The sequence below is a fragment of the Zootoca vivipara genome, chromosome 8 (assembly GCF_963506605.1).
Source record: "Zootoca vivipara chromosome 8, rZooViv1.1, whole genome shotgun sequence".
In the NCBI taxonomy this organism is placed as follows: Eukaryota; Metazoa; Chordata; class Lepidosauria; order Squamata; family Lacertidae; genus Zootoca; species Zootoca vivipara.
In genome coordinates, this window is record NC_083283.1 from 36289888 (window position 1) to 36311643 (window position 21756).

Below are 21756 nucleotides of genomic sequence, written 5' to 3' on the forward strand. Positions count from 1 at the left end.
ACAGACTGCATTCCCATTCAGACTTGTATTCTAGTCAATATTGGTTGTACAAACCTACCCTTTGATGGGCCTATAAACCCAACCAGTTCCCACCTACAGCTCAGACATAACACTAGAAATTCTTCAATTCACCTTTACCTGGGTGCTAGAAAATGGCCTAGTGCTTGTAAGCCCTAAACGCAGTTGATTCTACAGTTGTATCCATGGATAACATGGCTTATACTGCCAAGAGGAAATATGCTCCAGACAGGAATTGTTTGGAGAGGGTTAAGGTGAATTGGATTAAATCAGAACAGTATGGATCATGATTCAAACTACTAGTGATCTAAATCTTCTGGTTCATGTATTTCCTCAGCAACTTTAACAGCTAATTAGTTGTTACACTAATTAAAGCACCCAAGTTTATATTTAAATTGAGCCTTTTCAGAACGTAATCCAAAAAAATTAACTATTCATTTCTAACTTCTAACATTCATTTTTGCTGTACAGATTTGAGGTTTGATCCAGGCTAAGTTAGCTGAAATCAATGGGGAAAGTCGTAATTCCCATTGAAACTAGTTGGATCTAAGTTCAGCTAACTTAGTTTGGATCTGTCCATCATAGTTGCTTAAAGACAAGAAAACACTTGTGAAATCAATTATTTGTATGGTTCTGTAGCAAGATCTAACTAAATCAATGAAGTAGGATAGACCACGAGTCACATTTTAAAAGAACTGTATACAGTGAAGTACTCCTCTACACAGCTCATTATTAATTTTCTTCCAGAAGATGAAGTAATGGCCACCAAACTAAGCTGCTTTCAAACAGGGCTACGTGATGTGGCAGCTATATATTACCATTAGCATTAGAGGCAGTATGCCAATGTATACCAGTTGCAGGGAAACTGCAGTTGCAAAGCGATATAGTGCTCATGTCCTGCTGTTGGGCATTCCATGAGTATCTGAGTGGCCATTGTGGGAAATGGGATTGTGGACTAGATCAGCCTTTGGTATTCTCTTGTCTTTATGTTTTATTAATGCTTGCAGTACATGGATATAGCTAAATGGAGATGGCTTGTCATGATTAATTTCTAATGCAGTTACTGTCAGGCCCCTGATACCCAACAGGTTTTTTTTAACTTTCTTCAATTCAAAACCACATGGAAGTACAATCAAAACTGAACTCTGCACAGTTAATACAATAGCCCTTTATTGTGAATGTTGCACCAGTATCAAAATAAAGAAGCCACTGTGTGGTGAAATGTGAGTTTTCACATGATATTTGAATCTTGGGACTTGAGCCTACCATGTGTCTACAGGATTATTCCACTTTAGTCATAGTATTTTCCTGTCATAGTTGCACTGTTTAAAGTATAAGACTAGTTTTATTGCACCACAATCTTAAAAGAAACCCAGAAGGTGCTTAGAAATGCTTAGCACCTAAGACTGTGCATGACTGGATAGGGGAAATGGCACTATGTTTGTATGATAGGGTGCCATAATCATGCTTGCATAAAAAGCTCTATAGAAATACCATTAATTGGACTTACAAAATGAGAAATGCCAGGAATAAATCTCTGTGATCTTTTATTCTTATTGGGCTCTATTTTTTGTTTGGAAAATGAAATAACACAATTATGCAGATGTATTCAAACAGAGAGTGCAATTTGCATTCTTGCCTCTTCTTTCAGGTCAGGCAAATTTAATTTTAGCTGCTGGGGAGGGGAAAAACCTGTCAGCTAACGGGTGTTTCATTTCCTTGAAACAAACAATACGTTTTAGCAATAACCACAAACAATCAACTCAGAAACGCAACTTGTTATAAATCCTTTCTGAAACAAAATGAGCTCAGCTTTGTAATCTGAAGAAATTGCAAAAGAATGCACACACGCCGTTGCACAGCTAGAACCAATCTATTATATTTATTCCTCTCTTGATATTTACAGCTTTAGTATCCTAGGATGCCTGTTTCTCCATTATGATCTTATGTTTCCCTGGGATGCAAAATCTTTAATCCTTTTAAGCAACCTCTGGGTTTTCCCAGCAGAGATCAGAGGGACCTGCATGCTCTTGAAAACACAGCTTTGATGGAATAAAATAAAGCACATTTCATAGGAATAATGTGGCACCACTTCACAAATAATTTTGCAGTTTAGAAATCTACCGTACTTAGGAGTATGTATGTGTTCTTCTTTGGTGATCACTCGTAGCCAAGTAAGGTTGTCTTCCATGAACACGGCCTTAACAGTAAGTGACCGTAGAAGCCAATTCTGGATCCGCAGGTCCTTCCACGGTTTGCCAGACATGTCTTTCTCTTAGCACGTTTCTCCCTTTTGTCCTTAGTTTGAGCATTTTCAAAGTCCATGACACCTTTTATAAAGGCTGTTCTCCAATTGGAGTGCTCACAGGCCAGTGTTTCCCAATTGTCAGTGTTTATTTGCCTTGAGAGAGTCTTTGTACCATTTTTGTTGACCACCAGCATTACGGTTTCCTTTTTTAAGTTCGGAATATAGTAGTTGCTTTGGAAGACAATAATCTGGCATCTGAACAACATGGTCAGTCCAATGAAGTTGATGTTGAAGAAGCATTGCTTCAACACTGGTGATCTTTGCTTCTTCCAGTACACTAACATTAGTTTGGCTGCCATCCCAAGTGATATGTAAAAAGTTTTTGGAGACACCATTGATGGAATCTTTTGAGGAGTTGGAGATGGCATTTATAAGTGGTCCATGTTTCAGAAGCATACAGTAAGGTTGGTAGTACAATAGCTTTGTAAACAAGCATTTTGGTTTCCCTGCAAATGTCCCAGTCCTCAAACACTCTGCATTTTAATTGGGAGAAAGCTGCACTCTCAGAGCTCAGGCGATGCTGGATTTCAGCATCAATGTTGGCCCTTGTGTAAAGATAACTGCCCAGGTAGGAGAAGTGATTGACACTTTCCAGCGTTACACCATTGAGTTGGATTTGTGATGCTGCAGAGGGCTTGTTTTGTGCTTGTTGGTGCAGCACTTTGGTTTTTGGGATGTTGAGAGATAGGCCAAAGCTTTTCGTAAGCTTCTGTGAAGATATTTAGGATGGTTTGGAGATCATCCTCTGAGTGTGCACACACTACGTTGTCAACAACATATTGAAGCTCTATGATGGAAGTTATAGTCACCTTACTCTTTGGTTTCAGCCTACGCAGATTAAAGAGCTTTCCTTCTGTTTGATATATGATTTCTAGTCTGGTGGGGAGTTTCCCTTCGACAAAGTATAGGATCATGGCAATGAAAATAATAAATAGAGTTGAGGTGATAACACAACACTGTTTAACACCTGATCCCACTGTGAATGGTTTGCTTTGAGAGCCATTGTTATCTTTGATTGTTGCTGTCATATTATCATGGAGGAGCTGAAGGATGTTCACAAATTTATCTGGGCAGCCAAATTTCAGAAGGACAGTCCACAGGGCATTATGATTTAGTGTTGAAGGCCCTAGTCAGGTCAATAAACATCATATACAGGGGGTGGTTTTGCTTTCTGCATTTTATTTGAAGCTGTTGAGCGGTGAAAATCATGTCCACTGTTCCCCCTAGAAGGTTGAAAATCATTTTGGGATTCAGGAAGGGTAGCCTCAGATATTGTTAGAAGATGGTTTGCTAAGATCCTTGCAATAATTTTGCTGTCTGCAGCTAATAAATAGATGCCTTAATAGTTTCCACAATCCGTTCTATCACCTTTAAAAAAAACAAAAAAATAGATTGATAATTTTTGCATCCCTAAAGTCTGCTGGGATTGACTCTCTCCCAGATTTCTCTGATGAGCTTGTGAAGTTGTTGTGTACGTTTAATTCTGCCCACTTCGGCAAGCATCCCATCAGGGCCACTAGCTTTGTTGTTTTTCATTTGGTTAATAGCTGTACACAACTCTCCCAGATCTGGAGATACTGCAAGCTCATCTCTAATTTGTTTTTTCGGAATTTGTGAGAGGACTTCAGCAGCTATGGGGGAGTTGCGGTTAAGGAGGTGCTGTTAATGTTTTTTCCAGCTTGTGAAATAGCTTATCTTTTAGAAGTGTAGTACCATCTGTTGAGCATAGGGGGCATATGCCATGATTTATTGACCCATAGATGGTCTTTGTGGCTTTAAAGAAACTCTCTGCATCATGAGTGTCTGCTAAGTGCTGGATCTCTTGAGCTTTCTTTATCCACGTTCTTTAGTTCTCTGGTTCTGTGTATGCATGCACTAGATTAAATTAATATGGAATAAGAATATCAGAAGGGATCAATTTAATATTACAGTAATTGTGCTTACTCTAAAACATGAGTAGGGAACACTATATTTGTGGAGATCATGAAACTGCCTCCCTTCTTCCAATGAGCTTATTTTGGACACACAAAATGATTGTGCTCCTTTGGACCACATCAGCGAGGCTAAGAGGATGTGTGTCTTGGCATCTGAACAGCCCAGGACCTCCATACACATTTCTCAGGCTTGCATCCCAGGGAGCTCACTTCGATGCTGCTAACACAGTGGTTTCCCTTCATCCCAATAGGCACACTCCATTGTCTCATGAGATAGATGAATCCCAACAACAGTTCACTGTTCCCATCAAATTCAAAACAATTGGCAATAATTAGAGAATATTGAGATGTGTAGCTGGAAGTGTCAATAGGTAGGTTTTTATACCTGCCCCAAACGATGTAGAAAGGGCTCTGTTGCTTTATTTCCAGTAACAAATACAGTAGAGGTAAGCAGGATAACGTCCCTTCTTCCACATCCTTTGTCCGACTCCATCTTTTCCACATGAAGTATCCTGTTCCTTTAATTCTCATTCCCAACTGAAATAAAGTACAGGTAGCTTCATTTGCCCACATCCTTCTGTCTCTATGCCTGCATCTTGTTCCTTCATTCTGCTTTTTGCCCTATTATCTCTTTGGGATTGTAAGCTTCTTAGGGACAGGGGTTTGTCTTTTTTGCCCATGTAACTGTAAGAATCTGTGTTCACTGAAGGTAATGCATAAATGGTAATATTAGTAGAAATAGTAAATATTAATAATAATTAATAGTTCACTCTATTTCTGACATTCAGAGGTGAATGTTCTAACATATAGCCAAAATGGCAACATCCTTACACTATAGGGAGTTTCTGAGAAACACAAACATTTACAAAAGTACAATAAAAAGCTCATTGGCCGTAGAATGCTGTCTGTCTGTTGTGGAAGAAAAACAGGAATGGATGGGAGGAGGAGTGGAATGGAGTTTGGTGGAGGGCATTGCTGGCTGGCTGAATCACGGATTGGGAGCTCTGTACACTGTAACAGTTTGTTGTAGGTCCTACATATTGATAATGCCAATAAATGAAAATCAACCAGGAGATAGCCATGACTAAGTTCCAACATAAATTGGCACAGATAACTTCAGTATTATGATTTGCAAGCTTGTAATTAAATTGGAGACATTTCTCATTCTAACATTAGCAGCTCCTATTGCTATTTTTATAAGACAGGTGACTTATGATGCAAAATAGCTACCATAGATCAACAGACATGGCTTCCTTATTACATGAGCGCAGTACTCACTCTGTGGAGATGAGTGAGTACCTCAGGTGATAATCTTGCCACTTTTTAATTAGCATCTCAAAATGGCCATGCAAATTATTTCTTAGGGCAGCTAGTTCTGTTCTGACTTGCAGAGATATAGTGAACTTTGCCCTCTATGCCTTTGCAAGTCAACATTTCATACCCAATCTCATTGGATGGGATCCAGACCAAGTTGGTCACACATTAGTCCCCTTGAGATCAATAGGACTTCATTTAGTCATGACTAATCTGTCCCAGAAATTTATGTAGGACTAAAAGTGTGGTTCATAGAATCATAGAATCATAGAGTTGGAAGAGACCACAAAGGCCATCCAGTCCAACCCCCTGCCAAGCAGGAAACACCATCAAAGCATTCTTGACAGATGGCTGTCAAGCCTCTGCTTAAACACCCCCAAAGAAGGAGACTCCACCACACTCCTTGGTAGCAAATTCCACTGTCAAACAGCTCTTACTGTCAGGAAGTTCTTCCTTATGTTTAGGTGGAATCTTCTTTCTTGTAGTTTGAATCCATTGCTCCGTGTCCGCTTCTCTGGAGCAGCAGAAAACAACCTTTCACCCTCCTCTATATGACATCCTCAGGATCTGACTTGTTTAATTTAGGTCAACCCAAGACAGGTTCTTTCATTATGACCACCACATAGTAATTGCTGGAAATACTTCACGGTGGCAGGTTATATGGGGAAGTCTTGCCCATATACCGGTGCCAGCCACTGCCAGGAATCTGTGGCATGAAAACATACATGCCCCAAGTGATCAGAGTGAACTGTAGATCAGCTCAAGTGATTCTTGCCACTCCATAGAGCCCCTCCCATGCAGGAAACATTTCCAGGAGCTTCTACAAGATGGCAGTAACATAAAAGCGGAGTTTGAGTAAACCAAACTACTCCTAATTGTGTATTATTATGCTTACTGCATTTATTTGTCATTTACAATATAAAACGTCTCAAGGCGAACTACAAAAGCATATATAATGTAATATACATCAAAGATATATGAGAACATTATGTTCATCCTAATGTAATAAAAGATTCTCAAAACATAGTAGCTTTGATCAACCACATTAAAAACAACTACAATTATTCACTCTCCATTCATTTTTTAGCTTTATTTTTTAATTGGATCATTGTGTTTTTGTCATGTTCATAGTGTTGAACAATGTTTTTCACATTTCAACTGCTATCTTGCTTGCTTAGTTAACAAACAAGCAAAAGTTTACAAGGTAAGAAAGATAGAGAGAATAGGGAAGTTTGCTGCTGCTGTGTAAATATTGCAGGTTATGATGTTTGAATTTATAGCCCAACAAGCCTAGTTGCTGATTTGCCACTCTTCCTTCTTTTTCAGGTGTATAAAAAGAAAACTGAAGCTGCTAAGAAGGAATATCTGAAGCAGTTAGCTGCATACAGAGCAAGCCTTGTATCCAAGGTAACATCTTTTTAATATTTAATATTGAAAGTCACCCTGATAAGTTGTTTTTTATCGGTCGGGTGTAAACCTTAATAATAAATAAGTAAGTAAATATGCATTGGATGGATTATAGGTGTTCCAGCCATATTTTTTTATTGTCCATCTGCGTAATATGTAAAAAACAATTATTGCTTCTCTAAGCTTTTAAGTTAATTCTGGGAATTGCTGCTTAACACAAACAGCTGTTTGTTTATGCTAGATGACAAACCCTACCCCAATTTCACCCTGCATTTCCATAGCTTAGAGGCATGAGCAGGACCGCAAATGAAAGATAAAATTGACTACTGATAAATCTTACGTCTGCGAATGGAAAGTTGTACCGCAACCAGAAACTGGCTGTTTTGATTTCCAGTAGTTTGTATGTACTTGCACAACATACTCACCACCTTGTAGGTGACATATGGACTAGTTGTACATGGCATGGGCTTGGATTAGTGCCTTGTACTAATGGAAAAGCCACTTTTGCAAAGGCAATGTAGCTTTTCCACCCTTCAGTTTCTGCCAATACCTCCCTCCTGCTGCAGCCCTCTGTGCCTTTTCCAGTGCTGTTCCAAAGGGTTCCTTGACCTTCAGGAAGGTAGCCGTGTTGGTGTGACGCAGTCAAAATAAAAATAAAAAAATCCTTCCAGTAGCACCTTAGAGATCAACTAAGTTTGTCATAGGTATGAGCTTTCATGTGCATGCACACTTCTTCAGATACACAGTGTGCATGCACATGAAAGCTCATACCTATGACAAACTTAGTTGGTCTCTAAGGTGCTACTGGAAGGAATTTTTATTTTGACCTTCAGGAGTCGGGGTACAGAGGGTATATAGAGGAGGAGTGGTGTAGAAGAGAAGCTGTGTTTCCAGTTTGGATCCAATCCATTTTTCTCCTCTCTCTCTTCTTTTTCTCCCCCCCCCCCAATAAATGTACCTATATGTTATCCTTTATCTATGCAAGTCTGATCCTAAAACCAACATGGCATCTTCTGGTAATATTGGAATAATGTGTACTTGTGATGAAGCACTTATGTAGCTGTTTCTGAAACCCATTGTAAGCATCCGTATGCTGGTGCAGCAAGTCTTAATAACATATTTGAAAGTCCTATGTATTCAATTACAGTGGCTTGAAATGAGAAGTGTTTTCATGCTGATGAGTCTAAAATTTGATGTTTCAATACTCTAGATTTACTTTATTTTATTTGTTAGGATTACCAGTTGCCAAAAGGTGACCACTCTTCACTTGGAATTGATGATACAAATGTACATTAGTCTCCATTAAATATATTACAATGTTTGCTAGAGCTTTTCTCAAAGCCTATTCCCCACTCCTGCCTTAGAATTATTGAAATTAATGGGGCTACAGTCAAGCTGTTTGATGTGTGTGGAAATAAATATATAAAGTAAAAAATCACATTACAAAGCTTTTTTTTATAATGCTATTCAGATTATGATATTATTTATAATACTGACTAAGCTTTTGCATTGCCCTTAGTTGCAACTTTTACTACTTTTGCTAGTAGTTTGTATAGCAAATTGTATAGCCTTATTTAAAATGCTGTGAATTACAATTTTGAATTTTTAAAAAGCAAGCACTTTTATTGCTTAACATGGCATTTTTGTGTTCAGGCTGATAGTAGATATGTTAGTTTACCTGATGAGTCGATATTTATAAAGTATTTTATGGAGGCAGCTCTAGAAGCTTAGCATATAAAACATGCTTTAAAGGTACCACTGACCATTGCCGGTAGGTCCAGTCACAGACGACTCTGGGGTTGCGGCGCACATCTTGCTTTATTGGCCAAGAGAGCTGGCGTACAGCTTCCGGGTCATGTGGCCAGCATGACTAAGCCGCTTCTGGCAAACCAGAGCAGCGCACAGAAACGCTGTTTACCTTCCCACCAGAGGGGTACCTATTTATCTACTTGCACTTGACGTGCTTTCGAACTGCTAGGTGGGCAGGAGCTGGGACCGAACAACGGGAGCTCACCCCGTCGCGGGGATTCGAACTGCCAACCTTCCTATCAGCAAGCCCTAGGGCTAGGCTCTGTGGTTTAGACCACTGCGCCACCCGCATCCCTAAAACATGCCTTATTTTATTTCAAAAGATAACGTGCTATTTAGATCAAACTGGGGCCCCTTCTATATGCAATCAAATAGAGTATCTAACATGTAACATTCATTTCATGAACGATTTAGGCAGTACCTTTCCTCCTTTGGAGAACAGCTACATTTGTTAGGGGTAGGGTTGCCAGACTCAATAGAGGACAGGGCAATTAAAGGCACAGAAGTCCTGTCCTCTATTGAGTCTGGCAACCCTAGTTAGGGGGCTACTTTGGGACTCAGGTGCAGGATGATGTTAAGTCCATAGTTCTGGTTAAGTCCATACTTCATCTGGCATCAAGTCTCTTTTAAAAATATTATAATCTGTTTATTCAAATATTTACATAAGAGACTACATATATTATTATGAATAAAAGAAAATAGATATATGAGATGATCTGAGATATAAACAGGTAAAAATATAACTCAACCAGTGTTTATAAAAGCATGTATGGAGATAATTTCATTCCTTGTAAAACCCTATCATTATTCAAATGTGCAGACACATAAAAATCCCCATTGAAACCTGAATAAAGGGTATTATCATAACAGTATTTAGATGGCTAAAAATATAAGCAAATATTATTATATGTCCCCTAAAGAATATGAATTAATTAAGTCTTGCACTTTGTTATTATGATTGCCCTTTCACCAGAGCTGCCTGCTTGTCCATGTCTACAATTCCAATATCCTAGGACTTGGCATAGATGTTTTAAACACTTTACAAATTTTAGACTGTCTTTGGAAGACAGAGAACAAATAAATCAGACAGGTCTTTCTTTCCAAATTTAGTAACAAGTCTCACTTTCCAAATCACTGAAGTCTTTCCCCTTAAGCCGGTAAAACCTTTCAGCTTTCAAACAAACGTCCTCACACCATCACTGATGTTGCACTTCCAATGCCTGGGTCCCAGCATCCTTAATCTGTCACTTCCCAGCTCTGGTACTCTGAATTCTTCGCCCCATCTCCTCTCTGCCACCACTCCCTGCTTTTTCTCCAACCCTGCACTGCTGGCTGCAGCCTAAAGAGGCAGGGGTCTAGGATCATAGAATTGTTGCATTAGAAGGGACCCCAGGGGTCATCTAGTCCAACTTCCCACAACACACAGGGAACAATTAACCTCCAACCCAACCAGGCAGGCTGGTAATTCTCTATCTCTAGCCCAGGCTTCCTCAACCTTAGCCCTCCAGATGTTTTTGGCCTATAACTCCCATGTTCCCTAGCTTGCAGGACCAGTGGTCAGGGATTATGGGAATTGTAGTCTCAAAACATCTGGAGGGCTGAGTTTGGGGGTGCCTGCTCTAGCCCCTGAGACTCTGCCCAGGCCATGCCTCTGCCAAACCGCACTCTTCACTGAACCTCACCTGTTTCCTCCTCTAGTGTTTTTACCTGGCTAGAATGTGATAATTACTCGTGCTTGCCTGTATGGAGAGTGGCGTGTGTCTGACCACACCTATTTTGCCACACCCACCACAAGTGCATGCCCCCACCCCACCAATAAGGTTGCATTTGAGGGAATGCAGTTCTGAGGCTGAAGGCTGAAGATGGTTCCCCACCCTAGTGGGGTACATAACACCAGAACAGTGAAACAATGCTATTAGTCAGGGGTAGGCAACCTAAGGCCTGTGGGCCAGATGCGGCCCAATCGCCTTCTCAATCCGGCCCATGGACAGTCTGGGAATCAGCGTGTTTTTACATGAGTAGAATGTGTCCTTTTATTTAAAATGCATCTCTGGGTTATTTGTGGGGCATAGGAATTCGTTCTTTCTTTCCTCTCCAAAATATAGTCCGTCCCACTACATGGTTTGAGGGACGGTGGACTGGCCCATGGCTGAAAAAGGTTGCTGACCCCTGCTATTAGTCAATCCCCACCCAGTTTAAGAGAGCTTTAGAGAATGTTAAAACCCTTCACATTGAGAAAGAAAATGACTCCCCCTCAGTAAGGTTCAACATTTCTTTTATGGCACTATAATAATAATAATAAAAGAGAGAGCTACATTTTAAACCTATTGCCTTGTGTTTGGGTTTTCTGTGTGCAAGTGGAGTAGTATCTCACATTGGGGGCAGGTGGAACGCATATTCTTACCTATGCGCCGAGAATTGAATTCCCTTTATCATTTCCATTTAATTTTGCTCAGTTTACTGGAGAAAATACATTTTTGTTGCCATCATTACTACAGCTTGACTTGGGCAAATGAAGTTATCATCTTTTTCATTGTATATCATTGCGCATAATGAACCAATTTCTGTAATGTGCATATTGGCTGATTGGTGGTGATGGTGCATACATCAAAAGGAATACAAATGGTTCTTCACAGGCTCCAGTGACCCCAGAGTGCCTGGAGTAACGTTAAACTTATTTTGACTTGTAAATGGAAGAAATGTGACATGGAGGTTATAGAATAAGGGCATATATGCATCTTCCAACTCTTGTTTTGACATAGTACTGCCTTCTTTCAAAGGAACATTTTATCTCTCTCTCTTTTTTTCCTGGCATGTTTCACCTTCCACTAGTTATTCATTCAACTTCTCCCTAAGAGATGAATTATTATTCAGGTACATATCCACTGGCAAGCCCTGGGGGAGTTAATCTCTTGCTCTTTGCTGCATTTATGTGAGCACATCTAGTTTATAAGTCAGCTCTGATGAAATGACTGTGGGGAAAACTGATGTAAATAAACTTTTAAATATATATATATGTTATATGGAAGTTATTAGGAAACACAGTTATCCACTGATTGTTCCAAAAAGTTTCATTTAAAAAATGTTGCTGGAGAATGTATATTGGGTTGATGACCTAGAATTAGTAGAGCTGAGCCTGCTGCAGGTAATTTCTGAGACCTTGCATAGACTTCTCTCCAGGGCAGAGATGAGGAGTGCAACTCCCATCTTCTTGGGCTCAATGGAGTTGGAGTCTCACAACACCTGGAAGGCCACAGGTCCCACGTCCCATATAAGTTTCACATGCATTCGGTCATGAGTCTGCTTCATCCTGCTTGAGATCTATAGAACAGTGTTTCTCAACCTTTTTTGGGCCACGGCACACTTGTTCCGTGAAAAAAATCACGAGGCACACCACCATTAAAAAAGTTTAAAAAATTAACTCTGTGCCGCCCTATATTATAATTATGACTGTAAGAAACACTTGCCAAATATTGCTTTCCGGTGGGTCAGTGCTGTGTATTGGCGGCCGCCAGGCTCGTTTGCACTGAGCTTTGGGAAAGAGGAGGAGAAATATTGCTTTCCGGCGGGTCAGTGTTGCTTATTGGCGGCCGCCAGGCACGAGACAATGCAAATCGCCCTTCTCGTCACCGCACGTCGCGGCACACCAGCCAGCGTCTCACGGCACACTAGTGTGCCGCGTAACAGCGGTTGAGAAACACTGCTATAGAAGGATCTTCTGTGTAGCTGCAGAAAAGCCTCTAAACACAAGACTCGGTTGTTTTATTTAACAAAATTTATATATCGCTTGATTGTAAGTAGAACCTCTAAGTGGTCTACAAACAGTAGTGTTGTCAGTATCACAATGTCATTCACAAATAGTGATGTGATAGTTACTGAACAGCTGTTCATTACTTTTCTTTTTGAAGTAATAATAATAAAAGCCATGTGCCCCTCCTTGCTCAGTGTCCTTGGCCATACTTTGGAGGAGATGCTCACCTAGGCACTTCATCTGCTCTTGTCCCACCCTTTCTCTCATTTCCATCTACCACTCAATACCTCTCAATGGGCATCTGGAATGAGCAAGGAATCATATGCAAAACAGCTATAGAACTGTAGAAACAACAGTAAGGACTTGGCCATGCCTCCTATCCCACTGCTTTCTCCCAGGGAAAACTGTTCTTTAGTGATCAGTCAGAGCAAACAGCAATTCCAGTTTTCCCCATATTGCCATTTGTTTGATCTATCACTAAAGAGGGGGTTTGAGAGGGGGAAGCTGCTCAGAACCATGTCTAGAAGGTGTGGCTCAAGCATAAAACTGCTCGGACCTGCGCTTTCTAGGCTTGGCACAAGCAGAAATGTGGGTGAGCCCAAAGACTTCAACTCAATGAGAATGAAAGTGAATGCAGAGGCAAGAGATAGTAGGAGGAAACCAGTGAGGTCAGGGGGAGAGAGAAAATATTAAGGATGCAAGTCAGTAAGTGGTATGTTACATAGCTGGACATATTCATGACAGGAAAATGTTTCTCTAATTCCTGGCTCTTATTTTCAAGGTCATGTACAACTTCTTGTTTTGACTTGCCTTTAGGTTTCCAATGCTGTGTCTTTTATTATTTATATTTGGGCGAGCAGAACAAACTAAGAGCTTGTTGCAGACATGCCCTGCTTTAGTCTTTCCATAAGCATCTGCTTAGCCTCTGTGAGAACAGAATGATGGACTAAACAGCCCTTTGCTCTGATTCAGCAGGGGCCTTTGTACATTCGTAACCATGTCATGCATTCAGTCACTTTGGCTATCATGCTAACAGCACTAACAGCCTTTAAGTATTGTCTGGTGTTTTTTTTTTTTCTGAACAGAGCTACAATGAACCTGTGGATGTTAAGGTATCCCAGCAACCTCAGATGATGAACACAAAGCAGTCAGTATTCCATGGATCTACACAGCCTCATTCGGCATTGTATCTAAATTCCCATTACCACCAACAAGGAGGAATGAATCATCACATAACAGCCATACATCCCAATATTCCTAGGAATATAGCACCTAAGCCTAACAGCCAAATGCCAGTGACTGTTTCCATAGCCAATATGGCTGTGTCTCCACCTCCATCCCTTCAGATGAGTCCTCCTCTTCACCCGCACCTCAGTATACAACAACACCAGCCACTTACAATGCAGCAGTCCATTGGGAACCAGCTACCAATGCAGGTCCAGTCTGCTTTACATTCACCTACAATGCAACAAGTAAGTCCTACTTATGTTTTTAATCTCTGATGATGCATTAATATTTGTGTTACTTCCCATTTTTGCATTGGCTCAGAGTTCCAGGTTTCATATTGCAGCTGCGAGTTATGATCCCCAGAAATCTGCTTCTTCCTATGGAGGAAAACCAGGTGGTTCCTGTTCTCTAACCATATAAAAAGTCACACGTGTGTAGACAACTTGCAGGCTAGCATGAGCAAAGCAGAAGCTCAGCTGGTTATTATATGTGAACCTATCTTCTTCCAAGCTTGAGGCCACTTCGTAGCCTTGTTGAACACAGGAAGCTGCTTTAGCCTGAGTCAGACCATAGGTTTAAGGTTTGTCTACCCAAATATTGCTCACTGTGACTAGCAGTTCCTTGGCTGGAGATGCCAAGAACCTGGGACTTTCTGATGTCCCACAACTATGCTACTTCCTTTGTGATAGCAACAAGTGAACTACAGTCATACCTCGGTTTAAGTACGCTTTGGTTTGAGTACTTTCAGTTTAAGTACTCTGCGGACCCGTCTGGAACGGATTAATTCACTTTCCTTTACTTTCAGTGGAAAAATTCGCTTCAGGTTAAGTACGCTTCAGGTTAAGTACAGACTTCCGGAACCAATTGTGTACTTAAACCGAGGTACCACTGTAGTTCATTCCATATAGAAGTAGGGAGATGCCAGGAGGTTCTGAGCACTTGCTCCCCCTGTCCATTTCTGGTGTGTGTGTGAATGCTATTAGAACTTATGCAAACAAAGGAGAGAAATGTTGTGGCAATTAGAGCCATAATTCATACCATTAATCATTCTGAATCCCAGTACTGTGTTTTATTCTTTTTATTCATCAACAGCACTTAAGAGGAGTCTTCCCCTAAGCTTACAACTCCCATATCTCTGACCATTGGCTGTGCAAGCTGAGGCTGATGGGAGCTGAAATTCAAAACTTCTGGAAAGCATCAAGTCAGAGGGAAATGAATAGCAGAGTTCAGATGGGCCTTATTCTACATTGTGTTATGTCAACCAGAATATCAAAGTACTTGTTCCTCAGCCCCAAAATGAAAGAACCACACTTGATATTCTCTTAGTCTCTTCTTTCTGAGATACTGTTTTTGGAACATTAAAAGACAGGTTATAAGAGGCATACCATCAATTTATATTGCAATATGAAATCAGTAGCATCTTGTTTGTGGACTTTTGTGACCCTGCCCTCAGTGCTAGGCATTATTCAGATGTTTTCATTTAGTGTGCACTCAGGTGACCAGAGCTTTTTCCTAAGCGGTGTCAGTTAATTTAGATTCTCAACATATGAAAGTTTCCCCAATTATTTTCCCCCAATGTGCTTTAACTTATGTATGTTATAATGAATCCATTATGTTGCTCATTCACTTAGATTCATTGCCCCTCTCAGAAGTTTCGCACAGGTCACCTGTCAGATATTACCTTCTAAATCATGAGCTTCATTAGAAAAATGCGACCTAAATAAAGTCTAGCTAAATTAGTCACATTTCTTTTGATTTTCATGGGCTAACAAGACATTTATACAGGAATTTTGTGTTCACACTGAAAACAAAAAGCACTACAATTCTTTTTTTTAATTAAAAAACAACAACCCACACCATTTCCCCACATCTTCCAGAGAACATGGTAACAGAAACATTGTTGCCATTATGTGTGTAAAACTGTCTGGTTTTTGGTAACGCAGATACTCCTAAAATGAGAGAGAGATACGTAAAATGAATCAACAGCCCCAATGAAATTCCATTGCTGTTTTCAATAAAACAGAACAAAAGTCATGTATAAGGAACCCAAAGTCTACCTACTGAATGTCTACTGTGTGTTTGCAAAGATTTGCGAGCACTCTGATTAACTTCCTAGAATATTGACTGCCTGCCTGTCATGTGAAAGACTTGTTTCATACAGGTTTTTTGTCATTTATTACATGAGAGGTAACTATCACATATACATACCTCTATCCTCATAGTGCTAGTGTGATGTTCACTCTCCTGTTCTGTCACACCAGCCTTCCCCAAGCTGGTGGCCTCTAGATATTTTTTGGTCCGTAACTTCCACCATTAGCCCCAGCCAGCTTGGTCAGGGATGAGGGAACGTGTGGTTTCAAACCATCTAGAAGTCACCAGCTTGGGGAAGGCTGTGTTGAACTAGAGATAGGAGTACTGACCTACTAATCTATTGTTTTTCTATGTTGCCACGATAGAAGGCCTACAATGCCGTTCTTTATTTTTATCACTTCCGTTGCAATGTGATCACATGGGTAGCCTTTTCAGACATTGCAGCTTTACTTCTTCCGAACTGTTTTTATCCCGTCAGTTCTCTGGCATGCTTTTTTTTTTTGGCCACTCTTTCTTTCCCCCGCCCTCTATTTCCCCCACGTACCATGTTTCTGAATGTGGCTAACAGGCATGGGGAGAGGGAATCATTAATATCTGTCAACTGTCCTTATAACCTTAAGGGAAAATCTTTGTATGATATCACACAGACATATTTTCAATTTCCTTGTGTAATAAACAGATGCTTTAGGATTTGGATGCAATTTAAAGGTTTTAAAAAACATCACATTGAGATTGATGAATAAATCAGTTGTGAAGACAAAAACATTGATGCCTGTTGAAAATACCTCTCCAGACAGGCAGGAAATGAAATTAGTTCCCGGTAAAGTGTAGAGATGAGGATCGCACTTTAGGTTCTGCTGCAGGCTTTTTAGTACTTGCTACAGTCGCACACAAAAAACCCAGCTAGGGATACAGAAATCTAATTAAAGAGCAAATGTCCCGTCTGACATCAAATTAATCTTTATCAAGTCCCCTATTTTTATTTCAATCTGGCGCAAGAAAATAAAACTTAAAATTTGAGGCATGTTGCAAAACAGTTGCTGATTTTATCTTGAGCATTACAAAGCAAAACATTTGGCATTGTCTCATTAGCCCACAGAGCATCCATTTTCTGATATTTTTTATTGCATTGTTGTTTGCAAAACCCTTACATAAAATTCTATTTAAGCCATTCTGCATCAGAGTGGCACAAGCGTCCAGTGAATATTATAGACTGCTTGAAACAGTAGCCAAGAAACTTGGCCTTTTGTTAGCTTTGCAATTCTAAAACTCTTCAGTTATATTTTGTTAGCTTTGGCTTAAACCTTTTGGGCAAATATTAGAACAGCAACATGATTTCCTGGGTTGTGGGAAGCTCCTACATCTGTTCTGTTGGCTTGTAACAGGGGAGAAGGGAGCCTTCATTAATAAGGAATCCTGATAACCCAAGGTTCAAAGAACTATTAATTATGGTATGACATATTTTGTTCCTTGTTGTTTTCAATCAGTATCCATAACTGTGACTGCTTTTGTACATAGGAAAAACAAACGAAAGTAAGAGCCATTAGTCGAAATTCAAGAAAAGCCACTAATCAGAGCTGACAGTTCCAATATAAGCCTCAAATTAGACAGTTCCAAAGCACTTCCAATATAAACATCAAATCACACACTTGACAGCTGAAGGAGCTATACTATACGAAATATAGGCTCCATTTGCATTGTCAGCTTTAGTACATGCTTTGACTTAAGAATACTAAAATCACAATTTAGTGAGACAGTTGTTTGTTTGAGGGTTGAAGCTTATAAATGAGCATGGAGAAGCTTGTAGACAAGTCAACAAAGCAGGCACAGCATAGTATTCTGATTTAGGCTGTATCTTCTGCATGTGTAAGTCCTAATTGAAATCCTGTGCACTAGTGACATTTTAGACAAAGCGAGCAAAGGGTGTTTTTTCCTGTACTATGGGCAATCATGGGGAAGTACTGGAGCTTTGGGTGAAAGGCAAGTGTTGCAATCAGATTATATGTGCTGAGTCCTCTGCTTGGCTATTGTGAGAAACAGGGTTCTGGACCAGCAAGGACCTGTTGGTCTCACCATAAGCTTAAAAGATGGAGAAAATAGAGGCTAGAGAGAGAAGGGGTATCTATAGGTCATTAGGATTGGGGGAGCTTCCATGTACTTCGTTGAGGTCATAGCCCTCCACGCTGAATCCTAAAAAATAATCCTTTAGAGACGATGCTTAGCTCTGCCTGAGCAGTACTTAGTGCTCAGGGTTTAGACATAAACTGAAAGCAGTTTTTTGTGTATGTGGAGAATTTCATTTTACATTTTGAATTGCAAGTGGACTTCTCAGACAAATTACATTCAATTTGCAAGACATTAGAGCATTATGAGATAGGCAGATTTGTATTCTGAAAACTTCAGAAACATAGTTTTCTGAGACCCACTTCAGATAGCAATCTCAAAGACTGGTCAAATGGAAAATCTGGTTAACAGCTATGGTATTTCCTGAATATAGATAACGTAGTCACAGTGACTCATGCTCTGGTAACCTTCCATCTGGATTAATGTAATGTGTTTTACATGGGGATATCGTTAAAAAATGACCTGGAAACTTCAATTAGGGCAGAATACGTCTGGCAGAGTGTGGTCTGTGACCATGTAACACCAATACTGAAAGATCTTTATTGCCTGCCTATACGTTTCTGAGCTGATTTTAAGCTGCTGGTGCTAACATGTAGAGCTCTAAATGCATTGGGACCCAAATATCTGAAGGCATGTTTCTCCCTCTATCAGCCTGCTTTATCAGGTGCCACCATTAGAGTCCCACCAAAGGAAGATACACCATGTGGTGACATGAGATAGGGCCTTTTCCATGGTGGTTGTGAAATACCCTCTTCCTGGAAGCACAACGGGTGCTGGTTTTGTTAGCATTCCAGCGCCAAGTAAACAAATATCTGTTTCACAAATCCTTTCAGGCATTTTAGTCTGGCACTGCAGTGAAAAGGGCCATAGCTCAGTGGTAGAACATCTGTTTTGTATCCGGGTGGTCCCTGATTCAGTCCCCAGCATCTGCAGGTAGGGCTAAGAAAGATTCCCTGTCTGAAACCCTTGAGAGCCACTGCCACCCAGGTCAGACAAAAAGGGAGCTTCTAATGAGATGTTCCTTTGGGGTTTTCAGTTATGCTGATTTTATCATTGCTTTCATCTGCTCTTTTCACTTTCTGTTTTATTGACTGTGATTTTAACAGAAGTATAACCTGCCTTAAGATCATTGGACGAAGGGTGGAACTAAAAATAATTTAAATAAATTAATAGCCATGATGTTACTTTGACTTTAGTGCCAGTGAACTATTTAAGAGAGAATTTGCTCAAGGGAACTGAGGACCTGTGAAATGGGAGTGCTAGTTCTCAGCGACGGTTTCTGAAGATCACTTAGGAGCCACAATTACATTTGCACCAATCTTATATTTTAGGTAGCAACATTAGATTTCATCTTATGGTAGAAAAGTGGATACAGGTTTGTTAATAATGAACTCATTTTTATTTATGTTTATATTTATATTTCAACTTTGTCTCCAAGGAGCTCAAAGGGCTGCACATAATTCTTCCCAATTTATCCTCGCAACCACCCTGTGAGGTAGGCTAGTGTGAGAGACAGTGACTGACCCAAGGTCACCCAGTGGGAATTTGTGCCCTGGTCTCCCATCTCCCCTAACCACTACATCACACAGGCTTAAATAATAGGATTTCAAAAGAAAAAGAAAAAGTGTTCTAATAACTCTCCATTTATATGTTAAACTCTCGGTTTGAACTAGGCATTTATTGTATTTGCCAAATGCAAACAAGGGTCATAAAAAGTACCATTTCAACCAGATAGGCTCTACATAGCAAAATGAAACCTTTATTTTAGTTAGTGTGCCACTTTCTGATGTCATCAGGAGGTTCATCTCTGTTCTCTTCTAGTCAGAATTGGTGGGTGTATAATAGTGTTTCTGCGCAAAAAGTGCTTCTGACCTTTCAGCAATGTTCTCTGTATATTTAAGCTAAATACTGTACTGCAAATCAATACATACCATTCTTGAAAATCTGATGTACTCTGCTGATTTTGGCAAACAGCATTTAGGCATTCTCACTCTTGGCTGAAAACAACAGCAAGTTGGGTTTTTATGCTGCTTTTGCTACATTAGTCCAACAACTGTTAAAAAGCCTTAGTTGAATTTTTGTGTAGTTGAGAGAGAAGTGCAAATAAAAGAAGGAGCAGATGGTCCTTTTGTGACTGAACCAAATAAAAGGGGTTTGAGAACAATAATTGTGAATAGGTGTAGTCTAATAAAACACTCAGCCACCTGCTGCCTGCATCCTTCAAAAAGATTCTGTTGCATATTCTTGGAATTAACTAATAGTGTATCCTTGGGTTGAATCGAAATACGAGCTGTAAGAAACACACAGACCTTTCTTTTATTTTCCCGTGTTGAATGAGTTGTTTTTCATGGCTTTAAAATGTCTCTGTTCTTTGTCTCCGAGTTCTGCACTATTGCAGTGTGTTATCTAGCATTTCTTCTCAACCAATTAAAAGAATGTGTGTGTGTTTTTTTCCTTTTGGAAAAGCACAAGCATCCTTCTATTTTCTTTTCTTTTTTTTCAAGTTTGAAAATGTAGAAGTACAACATGGTACTTTGTCAGAACTTTCAGTTAAGAGGTTAACTTCGATCTGCAAACCTTATTTTGAATTCTCCCCCCCCCTTTTTTTTTAGGGTTTTACTCTCCAGCCTGATTACCAGAATATTATCAACCCAACATCTACAGCTGCACAAGTTGTTACCCAAGCGATGGAGTATGTTCGTTCAGGGTGCAGAAATCCCCCAGCACAGAGTGTGGACTGGAATAATGATTACTGCAGTAATGGGTGAGCAGCCAGTGAATGCCACCTTGTGTTGAGTAATATTTATGACAAAAGCTGGGCAACAATTGTGGTATCTATTTTTATATTTATCATTTAGCTCAGATTACAGGGTTCTGATGCCTTTGGTTACTAACAGATGTCTAGTGAAAATAATAATAAACAAGCAGTGGCTTGCTTTACATCAGACCAATATTAGGGAGACTGTTATTTAAGAGAACAAGGGCTGCAGTACTGCACATAATTAATTGCAAATAAAACTCACCCTCCACTGAAATCAATGAGAGAAATGGAAAATTGTGTCCAACCACTACAGTAAACAGAAGAGAATATTACCTTGTTGGCAGCTGTCTGTCTCAGGAGACAATGAAGGAGTGCACATTTGGGGATGAAGTCAACCTGTTGGAAGGTTACAGTGGCTGTAGAAACCAATATGGGAGAGACATGTTTTGTTGCAGCTGGGGCAGATGAAGGCATACAGTCGTGCTGCTGCAGATGCACCATAGTGTTTCTTCTCTCTGCACTTCTCCTAGTGGTCACAGACTACACACTCCTTATCCAATAAATGGAGATCTACAAATAGGGTGGGGTTCATGGCCCTTTCCTCCTCTCAGCAGCCACCTGCCTCTGTACCACATTGCTTCTAAAGTGATGGGGTGTCTGGGATATTGGTCAGCTTGCTTAAATAAGGAAGAATATTAAATGTGTCTATACAGTGATGGGGAACCTGTAGCCCTCTAGAAGTTGTTGGACGATGCTCTCTCCCACAGGTCCAAATACAGACCAGGGTGCTTTTCCCATCAACCCCAGACAGGGTGGCCATTGGTCAGGGGTGATGGGAGTGATAGTCCAAACAACATGTGGAGAGCCACAGTTTCCCCAGCATTAGAAAGAGCCTGTGCTTTTCTGTTTTCATGTGCACAGCCAAGCAAAGATGCTTTGTGTTCAGAGCATTTATGTTCAAAGACTTCTGGTGGGAAGAGGCAGTCAGATACGTTGGTTTATAAAGGGGCAT

General features: G+C 40.2%; 1 protein-coding gene across 4 annotated transcripts in view; it reads left to right on the plus strand.

Moving 5' to 3' along the window:
- Positions 1 to 21756, plus strand: part of TOX (thymocyte selection associated high mobility group box) — a 201965-nt gene that overhangs the window by 174246 nt on the left and 5963 nt on the right. For all 4 annotated transcript variants that reach the window (XM_035125638.2, XM_035125639.2, XM_035125640.2 and 1 more), the window contains 3 exons: positions 6901 to 6981; positions 13627 to 14013; positions 20596 to 20747. In XM_035125638.2, the coding sequence (XP_034981529.2) occupies positions 6901 to 6981; positions 13627 to 14013; positions 20596 to 20747 (620 nt within the window). The remainder of the gene's footprint in view (positions 1 to 6900; positions 6982 to 13626; positions 14014 to 20595; positions 20748 to 21756) is intronic.